The sequence below is a fragment of the Scyliorhinus torazame genome, chromosome 10 (genome assembly GCF_047496885.1).
Source record: "Scyliorhinus torazame isolate Kashiwa2021f chromosome 10, sScyTor2.1, whole genome shotgun sequence".
Lineage (NCBI taxonomy): Eukaryota > Metazoa > Chordata > Chondrichthyes > Carcharhiniformes > Scyliorhinidae > Scyliorhinus > Scyliorhinus torazame.
The window spans coordinates 250,619,084-250,636,285 of NC_092716.1; the positions used below are offsets into that span (position 1 = coordinate 250,619,084).

At 49.5% G+C, this 17,202-nt stretch overlaps 1 protein-coding gene across 1 annotated transcript in view; it reads right to left on the reverse strand.

Moving 5' to 3' along the window:
* The window catches only part of ano3 (anoctamin 3), a 661,351-nt gene that overhangs the window by 108,017 nt on the left and 536,132 nt on the right, over nucleotides 1-17,202 (reverse strand). Inside the window, exon 17 of the mRNA XM_072466663.1 lies at nucleotides 13,985-14,125. Within this exon, the coding sequence (XP_072322764.1) occupies nucleotides 13,985-14,125 (141 nt within the window). The remainder of the gene's footprint in view (nucleotides 1-13,984; nucleotides 14,126-17,202) is intronic.

The following is a 17,202-nucleotide window of genomic DNA, read 5'->3' on the forward strand; positions in this document are numbered from 1 at the left end:
TCAATGCACTCTCTGCCACTACTGCATTATGACATTCAGGATGAATCATGAACAATTGTGGCCAAACCACTCTAAATTTAGTGAACCGTAATCCATGATTGACGATAGGGAAATAATACAGTAGATAGATGTCAACTTCCATTAGATTTTTGCAGAGTATCCTTGGTGAAGCAACTTTACTGTTCATCGATTTGTGTGCCCGGTGCACAGGAATCATTCTGCTCTCACTTTCAATTTGCCCACCCAAAAGTGACAGGAAGTTAAAAGTGACAGGTAAAGGTTTCACTCCAAGTATTTTCCTTTTAAATACATTTCAGCTGGATAATTTTTGCAATAAAATCAACACAAAGTATGATAATTGCTTTATGTCGTATCTCTGCAGAGTCAGAATCATTTGGCTCTGACTGATTCAGGTCCAGGTAGACTTGGCAGAAAGACCACACAGGCAGGCTAATTAAAACTGGCGGAGAGCTCAGCCCTTCTGCGTATGTCAGCAATTCGGCATGCCCGCTATTAACAGTCTGACACCGACTTCCTACTGAAAATGAAAATCGCTTATTGTCACAAGTAGGCTTCAAATGAAATTACTGTGAAAAGCCCCTAGTCGCCCCATTCCGGCGCCTGTTCAGGGAGGCTGGTACGGGAATTGAACCGTGCTGCTGGCCTGCCTTGGTCTGCTTTAAAAGCCAGCTATTTAGCCCAGCATGCTAAACCAGCCCCTCCATCTCAGTCCCAATGGAAAGCTCTTTGACCTGAAACGTCAACTCTGTCTCTCCCTCCAGAGATGGTGACCTGACCCGCTGAGCATTCTCTGCACTGCCCTTTAGCTTCTCAGCATTGTCAGGATTTTGCTTTCACTTGTCCTCTGCTCTTGCATTGACGCTGGTGTTCTGACCCGCAGCTGATGAATGCGAGCGGGTTGGATTTGAAAAGGCAAGGTGCCAACCCGTGCTGCAAATTGTTGAGCACAGCTCTGAATACGGGAGGTGAAGGGCTGCATATTTGGAAGAAATGCATGATTGCAAATCGTGAGTGCAACGGTCGATGCCACTTGCATTTTAACGCTGTGATTGCAATACTGGCAGAAATAAATTAACTCAGGGTCCAGCTGAATTCTCAGCTATTGTCATGGTTTTTTAAAATATGCTCATTCACACTCAATGAGCTAGAAAATCATTGGTGCCCAGTATCGGGGTTGAAGACAGTGTAAGGCTCCTTCCCATTAATTTCCTTTTTCCATTTTCTTTATTTGTGCTGCTATCATTTTGATCCGTGAATGCTTAATTCATTTGTATCCTTAAATCGAGCGGGGGACGGGAGGAATTCAAAAATGACAAAAGAGAACATTGTGCTAGCTTTGTACAGCAGAACTCAGACTTTCTGGCACCTGAGAGATCGGTGGGACTTGGTTTGACTGGTTGGCTGGTGGCCAATGAATTGGCCAAAAGGCCGTATTCTGCCCGCCAACAGGCGGTGATTTAATCCAGCCCTGGTGGGATGATTTTATTTTTTTATAAATTTAGAGTACCTAATCCAATTAAGGGGCAATTTAGTGTGGCCAATCCACCTACCCTGCACATCTTTGGGTTGTGGGGGGCGAAACCCACGCAAACACCGGGAGAATGTGCAAACTCCACACGGATAGTGCCCCAGAGCTGGCATCGAACCCGGGACCTTGGCGCCATGTGGCCACCGTGCTGCCCGTGGAATGATTTTTAGGAGGACCAAGGAAAGGCACTTGGAATCTTGGCTGCTCAGAGGAAAGGACCTGGGGCGGGATTCTCCCCTACCCGGCGGGGCGGGGGGGTCCCGGCGGGATGGAGTGGCGTGAACCACTCCGGTGTGGGCCGCCCCAAAGGTGCGGATTACTCCGCACCTTTAGAGGCCAAGCCCCCACCTTTAGGGGCTAGCCCATGCCGGAGTGGTTGGCTCGCCGCCGGCCGGCGGGAAAGGCCTTTGGTGCCACGCCAGCCAGGGCCGAAGGGACTCCGCCGGCTGGCTGCTGACGTCATCCCCGCGCATGCGCAGAGGGGGTCACCTCCGCGTCGGCCATCGCGGAGGCTGATGGCCTATGCGGAGGGGAAAGACTGCCCCCACAGCACAGGCCCGCCCGCGGATCGGTGGGCCCCGATCGCGAGCCAGGCCACCGTGGTGGCATCCCCCGGGACCAGATCGCCCCTCGCCCCCCCCCCCAAGGACTCCGGAGCCCGCTTGCGCCGCCTGGTCCCGCCGGTAAGGGAGGTGGTTTAATTCACGGCGGCGGGACCGACCACGGTGCCACCACGGTGCCGGAGAATTCGGCGGGCGGGGGCGGGATTCACGCCGCCCCCCGGCGATTCTCTGACCCGGCGGTGGGGTCGGAGAATCTCGCCCCCTCTCTCTTCTCTTTCTCTTTACAGAAAAACTGCTGTATTTATGAAACTGCAGAGTCCTGAATGAATTTACAGTAAAAACCATTACAGGCTGGACACAGAAAACCTCGAACTGAAAACCTAGATTAAGTAAAAGGTAAACTAAAAGTACAAGAAACCACCATCTGAATCAAAGGCTCTTAACACTTTGCTTTCATTATTATTTTTACCCCCTCTTCTCCCATCTTTGTTTATTTGTCTTGGTGTGTGTGTGTATACAGAGGAAGGGATGGTTTCAATGGGTGGGGTTAGGAATTGGATAACAGTTAACCTGTTGTATTGCTGCATATTTAATTATAGTTATTGTTATTAATAAACGTAATTGTGTTTAAACTGACAAACCTGGTGACTGTAGTTATTGGGAAGCTAAGGGCCAAAGATTTCAGGCGTTTTTATCAGAAATATTTATTAATTTCAATTGTGTTGCGACGCCTGGTAAATGGGGCTGGGATTAACCGCACACTAGCTCAGGGGGTTGGAACAACAGCAATGTCCCTTCAATGCGAACCAGCTCCTCCATCATTGAAGATGGGGAGATATTTATGGAGCCTCCTCCTCCTGTGAGTTGTGTAATTGTCCATCACCATTCACGACTGCATGTGGCAGAACTGCAGAGCTTAGATCTGATCTGTTGGTTCTGGGATCGCTTAGCTCTGTCTGTCAGCGGCTGCTTATGTTGCTTGGCACACATGTAGTCTTGTGTGGGAGATTCACCAGGTTGGCACCTCATTTTTCGGGGATCCCTTGTGCTGCTCCTGGCATGCACTCCTGCACTCTTCATTGAACAATGCTGGTAATGGGGGATCGTGGGATATGCCGGGCCATGAGGTTAGTGATTGTGGCTGAGTACAATTCTGTTGCTGCTGATGGCCCACAGTGCCTGGTGGATGCCCAATCTTGAGCTGCTAGGTCTGTTCTGAATCTATCCCATTTAGCAAGATGGTCGTGCCACACAACACGATGGAGGGTATCCTCAATGTGAAGATGGGAATTTGTCTCCACAAGGACTGTGGTGGTCACTCCTCCCGAGACTGTCATGGGCAGATGCATCTGCGGCAGATAGGGAGGTGAGGGTGAGGTCCGAGAATGCTTTTCCCTCTTGTTGGTTCCCTCACCACCTGCCACAGACCCAGTCTAGCAGCGATGTGCTTTAGGACTCGGTCAGCTCGTCAGTAGTGGCGCTACCGAGCCACTCTTAGTGGTGGGCATTGAAGTCCCCCACGCAGAGTACAATCTGCGCCCTTGCCACCCTCAGTGCTTCCTCCAAGTGGTGTTCAACGTGGAGGAGTACTGATTCATCAGCTCAGGGTGAACGGTACGTGGTTATCAGCAGGAGGTTTCCTTGCCCATGTTGGACCTGAAGCTATGCGATTTCATGGGGTCCGGAGTCGATGTTGAGGACTCCCAGGGAAACTCTTTCTGTATACCACTGTGCTGCCAGAGTCTGTCCCGCCAGTGAGTCAGGGCATACCCAGGAATGGTGATGGTGCTGTCGGTAAGGTATGATTCCATGCGGCTGTGTCAGGCTCTTCCTTGACTAGTCTGTGAGGAAGCTCCCCCAATTTCTTGGCACAAACCCCCAGATGTTAGTAAGGAGGACTTTTCATGGTCGACATGGCTGGGCTTGCCGTTGCCCTTCCCAGTGCCTAGTTTGATAGCGGGTGGTCCATCTGGTTTCTTTACTTTTTATAGGGGCGGCATGATAGCACAGTGGTTAGCACAGTTGTTTCACAGCTCCAGGGACCCGGGTTCAATTCCTGGCTTGGGTCACTGTCTGTGCGGAGTCTGCACGCTCTCCCACTGGACAATGGCGAAGTATTGTAATAAAGGCCAATTTTTAAAATGTATTCACTTCATGGGATGTGGGAATCATTGGCAAACCCAGTATATGTTTCCCAACCTCAAATCCTTCAAGAAGATGGTGGTGTGTCACCTGCGTGGGTTTTTTCCGGGTGCTCTGGTTTCCTCCTACAGTCCAAAGATGTGCAGGTTAGGTGGATTGGTCTTGATGAATTACCCTTAGTGTCCAAAAAAGGTTAGGTGGGTTGCGGGGATAGGGTGGAAGTGTGGGTGGGGATAGGGTGGAGGTATTGGCTTGAGTAGGATGTTCTTTCCAAGGGCCGGTGCAGACTCGATGGGCCTCATGGCCTCATTCTGCACTAAATTCAATGAATTCTATAGTCTTGTAACGATTGGCTTGCTAGACTATATAAGAGTCAACCACATTGCTGTATGTTTGGAGTCACATGTAGGCCAGACCAGGTAAGGATGGCAGATTTTCCTTCCCTAAAGGACATTAGTGAACCAGCTGAGTTTTTTACGACAGTGGTTTCATGGTCATCATTAGACTTTTATTCCAGATACTTATTGGGTTCAGTTTCCACTACCTGCCATGGTGGGATTCTAATCTGTGTCCCCAGAATATTACCTCTGGCTGGATCACCAGTCCAATGACAATACCAATACGCTTCTGCCTCCCAGATGTCGGGCATGGCGGAATTGGGGAGGGAAGCACTTTTGTTCCTTTTGGATCCAAAAGAACAAATTAAAACCAAAACCTATTATAAACAGGCCTGAAGCCTACTCTACCTATTATTGGAATCCAATTTTACAGAGGGAACCAACATAGATGTTGCATAAGTGAGGGTCCTCTGTAACAAAGACCGCCTGTGCTAGGAAGCTGCTAGGGCAACCTGGCCCAATGTTCTTCTTTCAGTTATCCTTAAGGCAGACAACATTAATCCTATTGTGTCCCCTGTAAAATGGGTACAATGAGATTATTCCTGGTCATTGCTTAACCAAAGGCAAGATTCAATACACACACGTACCGACATATACACAAAATGTACGTTGATACAGGGGGATCAAAAAATAACCAACAGACTGTGAGACCAAATAATATGGAAGATCTTCTGCAACTGCAGAGACCTTGAGGAAAACAGACCCCTATCTAGAGTACCATCAGTTTCCTCCTGGGCCTCGGTGCTAAGGTGGATTTAATGGCAGACAAAACTGACTGAACCCGAGTCCTCATCTACCACGAATCCAAATCACATCATGCAAATAACTTGAAGAGCAAACAGGTTGAAACAATAAAAGTAACATCAGAACAGAGCTGAACTAACCTCCAGTGGCATGGCCTGTTGGTCTTTGTAGACCCTTCCCATTGACCTTCGCAGGTATCCTAAGCCTTTTTACTGAGGCACAGTTCGACTTTCTGGACCAGATGGAACAATATCAAAGCACACACACAGAATTCCTCCCCCGATAACCAAGGCAGCCAACCAAGAGCAACGATGATGACCAATGATGCCAGCCTCAAGACTAAGACAGCTCGAAGCATCTGCAACTTGGGGTGGCAGAAGGAGGAAATGGCCGTGATTCAATGTCTCCACTCTTCACAGGAAGTGCATGGAGCCGGCTGAGCCAGTAATTATTGCCTATCCCTAACCACCCAACGGAAGGTGGTACTGATCCACCTTCTTGAATCATTGCAGTCCATTTGATATAGGTACACCCACATTGGTGTTAGGTATACTAAGGTATACACAAAATATACAAAACACATTGATGAACTACTCAGCTCCCACTGGACAGAACATAGAACATTACAGCGCAGTACAGGCCCTTCGGCCCTCGATGTTTTGCCGACCTGTGAAACCACTCTAAAGCCCATCTACACTATTCCCTTATCGTCCATATGTCTATCCAATGACTATTTGAATGCACTTAGTGTTGGCGAGTCCACTACTGTTTCAGGCAGGGAGTTCCACGCCCTTACTACTCTCGGAGTAAAGAATCTACCTCTGACATCTGTCCTATATCTATCTCCCCTCAATTTAAAGCTATGTCCCCTCGTGCTAGACATCACCATCTGAGGAAAAAGGCTCTCACTGTCCACCCTATCCAATCCTCTGATCATCTTGTATGCCTCAATTAAGTCACCTCTTAACCTTCTTCTCTCTAACAAAAACAGCCTCAAGTCCCTCAGCCTTCCCTCATAAGATCTTCCCCCCATACCAGAGGTGAAGTATTGTAATAAAGGCCATTTTTAAACACGGGATGTGGGAATCATTGGCAAACCCAGTATTTGTTTTCCATCCTCGAATCCTTCAAGAAGATGGTGGTGTGTCACCTGCTAAAACAACTGCAGTCTGTGTGGTTTGGGTACACCCACAATACCTTTAGGGAGGGAGTTCCAGGATCTTGGCCCAATGATGGTGAAGAAAGGGTTGCAAAGTTCCAGATCATGATGGTGTGTGTATGTGTGGAAGGGACCTTCCATGGTGGAGTTGTTCCCATGTGTCTGCCACACTTGTCCTTCAAGGTGGCAGCGATTGCATGTTTTCTGGGGGCTAACAAGCAGCGAGCAAAAGCTGGAAAGGAGCGGGCACATCACCCCTAGTCATTGAGGGGGGGGGGGAGGGGGGGGGGGCACTGTGGCACAGTGGTTAGCACTGCTGCCTCACAGTTCAAGGCTCCCCGGCTCATTTCCGGCCTCGGGTGACTGTGCGGAGTTTGCACTTTCTCCCCGTGTCTGCGTGGGTTGCCTCCGGGTCCTCCGGTTTCCTCCCACAGTCCTAAGATGGGCAGTTTAGATGGATTGGGCATGCTAAATTGCCCTTAATGTCCAAAAAGGTTGGTGGAGCTGCTGGGGTACGGGGATAGGGAGGAGGTGTGGGCTTAAATAGGATGCTCTTTCCAAGGGCCGGTGAAGACTCGATGGGCTGAATGGCCTCCTTCTGCACTGTAAATTCTATGATTCTATATCACGCCTTAGCTCAAATCTCCAAATATGGGCCAGCACTACCACAGATGAAGATTGAGTAACCCAAAACCATTTCCATCCTTTTCCTGCCATTGCACTTGGTGTTGACAACACAACAGGCTTGATCAGTAATGAGGAAGCACTAATCAAAGAAATGTAGTCAACCCAAGGACCTTTTTCTGAGTAATCACCGTGACTTTACTTAACACGCATCTCCAATAATCTTTTTAAACTGTTCTGTCATTTTTTAAGCAGTGAATCTATGCCTCAAATCCTCCCTAATCCTGAATGGACACATATCCCTGTGAGAAGCATCAGCAAATACTGGCATAAGGCAGAGGCATGGAAGGATGGGCATTTGGGAGACCATCTGGTTGCTTGATAAACAGAAGGAAGTTTACTCCCCCCCCACCCCACCTCTCGATGAAAATCAAACATTTTAGTAAGTGTTTCAGGGGAAGGGAGGGAAGTTTATTTACGGCGCAGCTGGAGAGAGGCAACATTTCAGGCCCATGAACGCCAGAACAGGTCATAGGGAAGCAGACTTGGATCTAGAATCAAAGCAATAACTACCCACTCAGGCCGTGAACACAATCCCTCCGCAACAGTTAGTTGATGTGACAGCAGGCGGGACTGCAGTGTGCCTCGTGTAATATATAACACAGTCCAAATGAATCCCAAAATAGCGGACATCAAAATATTCTAATTCAATGAGAATGGGATAAACCAAATACGCATATGGAATAAAGTTGTAATCTGGAAAAAAGTTGTAATCAGTCAAAACAAAAGAGCATAAATGCCATAGTCCCAGAGAAGCCTGACGCCATCACATTCCTGTGAGACATGGATCGCTCACGGGAGGAGGGTTTTATGGATATCCGGCAAACCTTCTGCCTCATAAGAAATGGATTCAACTTCAACACAAACCCGCAGAAGGGTTGCGGCCTGCTGACCACACCGCGCCGAAGGAGAGAACAGGCAGGCCGGTTAGGTAGCGGGAGAGGCCGAAATCGAAGACCACAGTCAGCACCCAGGGGTTTCCAATCTAACCGGCCTGTTCCCATTGGCGAGGGCCGGATCCCGGCGCGACTTGGCGAGAAACCAATAACCACCAATTCAGATCCATCTCCATCCCATTGACGGGGAGGATTGGCCTCCCGAGATCTAGCCGCCTCCCCAGCGAGCGGTCACGCGGGCACCGTTTAGGACACCTATTTAAAAAGGTGAAGATAGCGGAATGGCTGCTGTGGGGTTCCGAGGAGGCGAGTAGCTATCTTCGAAACTGGGCAGTCAGCCGGGGGCACGGGGGCCGCTGCCCCCGTGCTCGGGTGGGGGCGCCCCCGGTGGGTGAACAGGCTTGGTCATTGGAGGGGGGCGGGGGCGGTGCCCCTGGACTGGGAGGGGAAGGGTACTGTGCTCACTGGTCTGGCATGCCACCCCCTGGATCATGTATATGCATAAAAGGGGGAGGTTCCAGCTGCTGCCTGTCTGTCCCACCAAAGACCCCCAGGACAGAGCTCTGTCCGTGGCAATATGGTGATGGTCACTTTAACCCCCACTGACCATGACGGTCCCTGGTAATGGGGCATTGGCCATTCTAGCAATGCGAGCTTTACAACTCCCAAGTGGACCCCATGTGTACACGTGCCATGTCTCAGGCAGTTGTGACTGGTGAGCATCCCAATCATCGAATCAGCGGCACAGCGTTGACAGAGGCTCGAGGTGGCAGCCCATGTGCAGGGGCCCGCCCTGCATGCCAAGGACCCGGCCGCCCATCATGCCGGAGAGGGACCCAGAGGGGGAGGCCTACGACGGCCCAAGGTGCACAGGCATCGGTGGTCTTTCAAACAGATGACGGACATCATGAGCCGCAGGAGACTCTGTCTCCAGAAAGCGACGGCCCAGCACCTGTGCCATGACCTTGTGGACTCCTGCTCCTGGTGCCAGTCAACGCCACTGATGCCCTGAGCCTCTACGCTGTGGGATCATTCCAGGGCTCGAGTGAGGTCTTGTGCGGCATATCCCAAAAAACAGTCCATCCGTGAAGCCACGGATGCCCTGTTTGCCCAGGCAGCAGACTACATAAACTTTGACCTGGACCAAGCACAACATGATGCCCGGACAGTAGGGTTCTCTGCCATTGCCGGGATGCCCCACGTCCAGCAGGTAACAGATGATACAACCTCACAACAGAGCTCACAGCTGAGTATGGGACACCACGTTAAAGTTTAACAGTTTTGTTTAGAATCGCTAGCTTTCGGAGCACTGCTCCTTCCTCAGGTGAATGCCGGCGTCTCCCCATCCTGAGTATGGGAGTTCAATATGAAAAGCATGTACCATTACTCTGAGCTCATGGAGATAATTGTGATCTTTCATATAACTGACATCACTAATAATAGTATTTATGAAATGAACTGCGATGCTCATGCAAGAAGCAGGATTGCAGCATATTCAGCCAATCAGAATGTTGCTTCATATTCAATGGAGCAATATGCAATTTTCGAAATTGAGAAACTTACATTCTTATAGACTTCTAAATCTCTCTTTTCAGGGTTTTCTAAATTTTGATTGGCTTGAAAAAAATTGAGAAAAACCACATGTTCTTTCACAAGGTGGGCCCCAAACTAAGAACACATGCTGCAACATCCTGACTCCCCAGCCCTGATTTGGAGCGATACCCCGAAGATACGCAGGACAGGGGGGTGGTCCCTATTGAAAATTTCCAGGTAAGGGTTTGCATGGCAATTGCCCAGAAGTACAAACTTCCTCTGGGCCATTCCCCAACACTGGGAACCATCCGAAAATGTGATTTAAATCATAGAATTCGAATGATTCAGGCTGTGTTACACAAATAGTTACTCAGTAAGTTAGAAGATTAAAACCTCTTTAAACTTCCTGGTCAGTAGTGTAAAGACTCAGATCGAATAATCACTCCTGCCCCGCCCTGCCATGTGAAATCCCACCCCCCCCAATCCCCAGGGACACATCCTCACACCCCCACTCCCCGACAAACCAACCTCCCGTGGCAATGCCTACCCCTGATGGGATTCCCCTCACGTGCATGCGACTCCCCAACCCCCTCCCAATCCACAGCAGGCCCGACTCTCATCCCTGGCGCGGCCGGACCCCCCCGGCGTGATAACGGGCCCACCCCCCCATCTGACTCCCTCCACCCAACTACCACCCCCTCGCCCCAGTCGAACCGCAATCCACCAATCTGGTGACCTAATTGGACCTCCCACACCAGACCCAACATACCCACCCCTGATATCTGACACCTCCCATCTCACAACATTTGACCCCGCCCAACCCCATTGTCCAACCACCCCCACCCGCCCGATGTCTTTACTGAGGACATCTTCCTGATATCCGATCCCCACCTGCCCTTGATGTCCGACTCCAACCCAACAAAGTCTGACCTCTTCCATCCACCCACCCTGATGTCCAAAGCCCCACTGCTGAATGACCTCCCCAACCCTTGATGTCCAAATTCTCCACTCCCCCAGCATCCAACCCACATGATTCCGACTCCTCCCACCCTCGCCCGAAGTCAGACAAACCCCATCACTTCTAATGTTTGACCCTCATCCCCTGACGTCCCCACCCACAATCCACTGATGTTTCACAGCCCTAACCGCCTCAATGCTTGACATCTCCCCACCTTTGGGATGTCCCATGCCCCCACCACCCCAATGTCCGAATTCCCCGACGCCCCCAGGCCCAAATTCCACACCCATTCCCCAATGGCCGATCCCACACCACCCACTCCTACCACTCTTCCAATGTCAGAGCACCCCATTCACCCCCCACCGCCACCTCATGCCTGTTCCCCACCACCCACTCCCCCGCAATGTCAAACCCAACCAGCCCCACCCCCAATGCCTGACCCCTCCCATTCTCCAAATCCACTTACCTTACACACTTAATTCCTTCCTGGCCTGTCAATTTCAATTAGACCAATGACCAATGCCCGGCCAGGTGGTAGAAGTATCAGTAGGGGAGCATTTCGGAAACAGTGACCACAATTCAGTAAGTTTTAAAGTGCTGGTGGAGAAGGATAAGAGTGGTCCTAGGATGAATGTGTTAAATTGGAAGAAGGCTAATTATAACAATATTAGGCGGGAACTGAAGTACCTAGATTGGGGGCGGATGTTTGAGGGTAAATCAACATCTGACATGTGGGAGGCTTTCAAATGTCAGTTGAAAGGAATTCAGGACCGGCATGTTCCTGTGCGGAAAAAGGATAAATACGGCAAATTTCGGGAACCTTGGATAACGAGAGATATTGTAGGCCTCATCAAAAAGAAAAAGGAGGCATTTGTCAGGGCTAAAAGGCTGGGAATAGACGAAGCATGTGTGGAATATAAGGAAAGTAGGAAGGAACTTAAGCAAGGAGTCAGGAGGGCTAGAAGGGGTCATGAAAAGTCATTGGCAAATAGGGTTAAGGAAAATCCCACGGCTTTTTACACGTACATAAAAAGCAAGAGGGTAGCCAGGGAAAGGGTTGGCCCACTAAAGGATAGGCAAGGGAATCTATGTGTGGAGCCAGGGGAAATGGGCGAGGTACTAATTGAATACTTTGCATCAGTAATCACCAAAGAGAATAAATTGGTAGATGTTGAGTCTGGAGAAGGGTGTGTAGATAGCCTGGGTCACATTGAGATCCAAAAAGACGAGGTGTTGGGTGTCTTAAAAAATATTAAGGTAGATAAGTCCCCAGGGCCTGATGGGGTCTACCCCAGAATACTGAAGGAGGTTAGAGAGGAAATTGCTGAGGCCTTGACAGAAATCTTTGGATCCTCACTGTCTTCAGGTGATGTCCCATAGGAGTGGAGAATAGCCAATGTTATTCCTTTGTTTAAGAAGGATAGCAAGGATAATCCAGGGAACTACAGGCCGGTGAGCCTTACGTCAGTGGTAGGGAAATTACTGGAGAGAATTCTTCGAGACAGGATCTACTCCCATTTGGAAGCAAATGGGCGTATTAGTGAGAGGAAGCATGGTTTTGTGAAGGGGAGGTCGTGTCTCACTAACTTGATAGAGTTTTTCGAAGACGTCACAAAGATGATTGATGCAGGTAGGGCTGTTGTCTGTATGGGCTTCAGTAAGGCCTTTGACAAGGTCCCTGATGGTAGACTGGTACAAAAGGTGAAGTCACACGGGATCAGGGGTGAGCTGGCAAGATGGATACAGAACTGGCTAGGTCATAGAAGGCAGAGAGTAGCAATGGAAGGGTGCTTTTCTAATTGGAGGGCTGTGACGAGTGGTGTTCCACAGGGATCAGTGCTGGGACCTTTGCTGTTCGTAGTATATATAAATGATTTGGAGGAAAATGTAACTGGTCTGATTAGTAAGTTTGCAGACGACACAAAGTTTGGTGGAATTGCGGATAGCGATGAGGACTGTCAGAGGATACAGCAGGATTTCGATCGTTTGGAGACTTGGGCGGAGAGATGGCAGATGGCGTTTAATCCGGACAAATGTGAGATAATGCATTTTGGAAGGTCTAAGGCAGGTAGGGAATATACAGTGAATGGTAGAACCCGCAAGAGTATTGAAAGTCAGAGAGATCTAGGTGTACAGGTCCACAGGTCACTGAAAGGGGCAACACATGTGCAGAAGGTAGTCAAGAAGGCATACGGCATGTTTGCCTTCATTGGCCGGGGCACTGAGTATAAAAATTGGCAAGTCATGTTGCAGCTGTATAGAACCTTAGTTCGGCCACACTTGGAGTACAGTGTTCAATTCTGGTCGCCGCACTACCAGAAGGATATGGAGGCTTTAGAGAGGGTGCAGAAGAGATTTACCAGGATGTTGCCTGGTATGTCGGGCATTAGCTCTGAGGAGCGGTTGAATAAACTCGGTTTGTTCTCACTGGAACGACAGCGGTTGAGGGGAGACCTGATAGAGGTATACAAAATTATGAGGGGCATAGACAGAGTGGATAGTCAGAGGATTTTTCCCAAGGTAGAGGGGTAAATTACTAGGGGGCATAGGTTTAAGGTGCGAGGGGCAATGTTTAGAGGAGATGTACAACGCAAATTTTTTTTACACAGAGGGTGCCTGGAACTCGCTGCCGGAGGAGGTGGTGGAAGCAGGTACGATAGTGACATTTAAGGGGCATCTTGACAAATACATGAATAGGATGGGAAAAGAGGGATACGGACCCAGGAAGTGTAGACGATTTTAGTTTAGACGGGCAGCATGGTCGGCGCAGGCTTGGAGGGCCGAAGGGCCTGTTCCTGTGCTGTACCTTTCTTTGTTCTTTGACCAATTCAGAACTCCACCAATTGCCAAGGGACTGGATTCTCCGCTCCCAGCCCGCCCCCCCCCTCCCCCACCCTGCCCCCTGTTTCTAGGTGACACACCATTCAAGACTTCCACCGCTTGTCAATGGAATTTTCCATTGAAACAACCCCACTCTGACGGGATACCTACGGACGGGGATGCATTGCCCGCGGCAACAGTGAATCGCAACAGCCGGAGAATCCCGGCTCAGATTAAGGCAGGTAGTGTGGTGAGAAAGGAGATGTGTCCTCCTCCACTCCGACTCCACTGGCCTGCAAACCCTGGGCTTCGGAGACAGCTGTGCTGCCTGGATCCTGCCCGGCCTGGAAGAACTTTGGTGTAGAAGAGCGGGCACCGAGTGACAATCCGTCACTGATCGCCGCGCCGAGGAAGTTACAGGGGAATCAAAAAGCAAATAACTCAAGTATCTTTTGCCACCACAGCAACAATAACTATCCCTTTATTATTATCTGGGGTGAAGAAGCCAGAACAATAAAATCTCCTCTCCGGGACTTACCATGAAGAATATTCCTGAGACGGACACGAGGAGCCTACTGAGTTTATCAAGAAATGGCTGGAATGGTTCGGGCTTTCCTGTGATGGGGTTAACGCGTTCCTTTCTGGAATATTTTGCTTCAAACTGCGGACGGAGCTCTTCCTGATAAAAAGATGTAACAATATAATTTGGTTTTTTTTTTTAACAGAGCTACACAATGTGAAAGCTGTTTTTTTTCACAAGTTGTAAAGTTTATTTGTAAAATTAAGCCTGTTTGAAAAGGTTGCCATTAATAGGAACAGTTCTGTAAAAAAGTTCTTCCAAAAAAACTTTAGTATTCTTTGAAAAGCGCATCCTGAAGACAACAGTGCCATTACCTCGTGTGGATCTTTCTCCGTTTAATAGATTCACTCACTCACTCATGGCAGTGCAGGTAAGACCAGCATTTCTTTCCCATCCCAAATTGAGCTGCCTTCTTCAACCGCTGCAGAACATGTGGCGTAGGTACATCCACAGTGCCGTTAGGAAGGGAGGTCCAGGATTTTGGCCCAGCGACAGTGAAGGAGCGGCGATATGTTTCAAAGTCAGGATGGTGGGTGAAGTCCTGAGTTTGGAAGGTATTGGTAAAGAAGCCCTGGCTATTTGCTGCAGTGCATCGTGTAGATGGCGCACACTGTTGCCACCGTGCGCCGGTGGTGGAGGGTCCGAATGTTTAAGATGAGGTGGTAGTTAAGCTGGTTGCTTTGTCCTGAATGGTATTAAGCTTTTTGAGACTTGTCTGAGCTACACTCATCCAGGCCATGTGGCGATGTGCATCAATGTAAATGCATGTAGGCTAGCTAGACACTAGAGGGAGCATCAAAGACATCACACACACACTCAACCAATAGATCAGTTAGATAGGACACGACCAATGGACATTCACGATACACACAGAGGTGACACCACCACAAGAGGGCATTACACCAACCATATATAAAGGACACCACACACATGATCTGCCTCTTTCCAATGGAGACAGTCAGTGAGTAGAGACACAGGGTTGATTCAATACTACACCCACCACGTGGATTGCAGCCACTGGTTAGTTAGTCTGGGTAGCTATAGTAGGATTAGCAGTACTGTCGAACCCGAGTAATAGAAGTGTAAATAGTTTAATAAACGTGTTGAAGTTATCTCCACGTCTGAACTTTCCTTTGTCAAGTGCCCCACAAAGAAGCCGCTTATGTTACACCTAGAACATAACAAATCATGGTACCAGGACTGAACTGTTTCAATCGATATTGCCATACCTCAGCGTACAGTGACAACCAGCAACGATACCAAGGGAAGATGGGCAGCACGGTAGCATTGTGGATAGCACAATTGCTTCACAGCTCTAGGGTCCCAGGTTCGTTTCCGGCTTGGGTCACTGTCTGTGTGGAGTCTGCACATCCTCCCCGTGTGTGCGTGGGTTTCCTCCGGGTGCTCCGGTTTCCTCCCACAGTCCAAAGATGTGCAGGTTAGGTGGATTGGCCATGCTAAATTGCCCTTAGTGTCCAAAATTGCCCTTATTGTTGGGTGGGGTTACTGGGTTATGGGGATAAGGTGGAGGTGTTGACCTTGGGTAGGGTGCTCTTTCCAAGAGCCGGTGCAGACTCGATGGGCTAAATGGCCTCCTTCTGCACTGTAAATTCTATGTTCGAGATCCGGGTTCCGCAGCAGCTCCAGTGCCACAACGATCTCCGCGGAAACTGGCGGGTATTCCGGCAAATGTTTGAAATCTTCCTGGTCGCAGCCGACCTAGAAGACGTGGCCGATGCTGAAAAGACAGAGCTTCTCCTCACCATCGCCGGTGGCAGAGCAGAAGAAATCTTTTAAAAATTCAAGTTCTCCAAGGGACAAAACAGGAGCGACTTTCAGGCAGTCCTGGACAAATTCGGCAAATACTGTGAGGAAAACACACTCCAACCAGCAAGAAAAGGTAAGAGAACCGCCAGTACTCACCATGAGGCCGAGATCCCGGAGCAGAGAACAATTTTGATTGGCGGCCATCTTTCTAAAGGGACTGCACTTGCGCAGTTGCGAGACGCAGCGCATACGCAATCACGAAAACGGCCATCGGTGCAGGAACAGCGATTTGCGCATGTGCAAACGCTTCCTACGTATGGTGTCACATGCGTCATGATGTCAGAGGCCCCGGACCACGCCCATTTAAAGGGGAAACTTTCCAAATCAAAGAATAAATCTTTTAAAGCCGTAAAACAACCTTCCTTCACCTGGAATGACAGCACAATGCCTAAAATTGAACCAGGAAATGAAATTAACCTCCGAAGAACCCTGCAACAAGCAGTTACCTACACCCAAACCGATGATTCCGACCTTGAATACTTTGACACCAACCTTTATATTTTCTCTGGACTTCGCGAGCCCAATGCCAGCTCCGACGCAAACAATGATGATATGGTCCTAGAAGACTACGACTCGGATGAACCTTTCACCTTGGGAGGCTACCCCAGTATCAAATCCGAACCGCAACTAGACGTTTTGCACATTGACGACCCCGATGACGAATTCTTCGGATTTGAGGATCTTCAGCCCAGCCGATATGACATCCCGACTCGTGAGTGCAGGATTATGCTGCGGCTTGAAATTAAGAGACAGAGAGCGGTACAAGCCCACAGAGAGCGGCCTGCTGCCACACAGAGCGTGGTCCACGCACTGCTCAGGGTTCCCGACTCTATGAAAGAAGAAACACAAGACTCCAGAGCGCAGTCCTTGCGTGAACAAGAAGTGACTCCAGTGTCACAAGCCTCCGCAGCGAGCTTGTGGACAGCCTCCACGACAGAAGCAACGCAAGACTCTGACGCTCAGTCCTTGCAGGAACAAGACCATGAGGGTCTAGCAACCTCCTCTGACCAACTATCGGCAGACGATGCAAGTCTGCCATGCTCAAGCAAACAGCAAGAAGACTATGACAGTCTACCACGCTCCAGTGCACAGCAGGACGACCATGGCGGTCTATCATGCTACAGTGAAGAACAAAGCGACAATGACAGTCCAAGCCCAAATGAAGCACAACAGCAAGACAATGACAGTCCACCCACATTGCTTGCGCCACCAGATGAAGACTCTGACAATTTACCCAACCCAAGTGAACAACAAGCAGCTACTGAGGCTCTACCCATGGTATGTGAGACGAGTGAAGACAGCATCCCACTTCCCATGCAAGATGTGCAAAGTGACGGACCTCAGCTAGT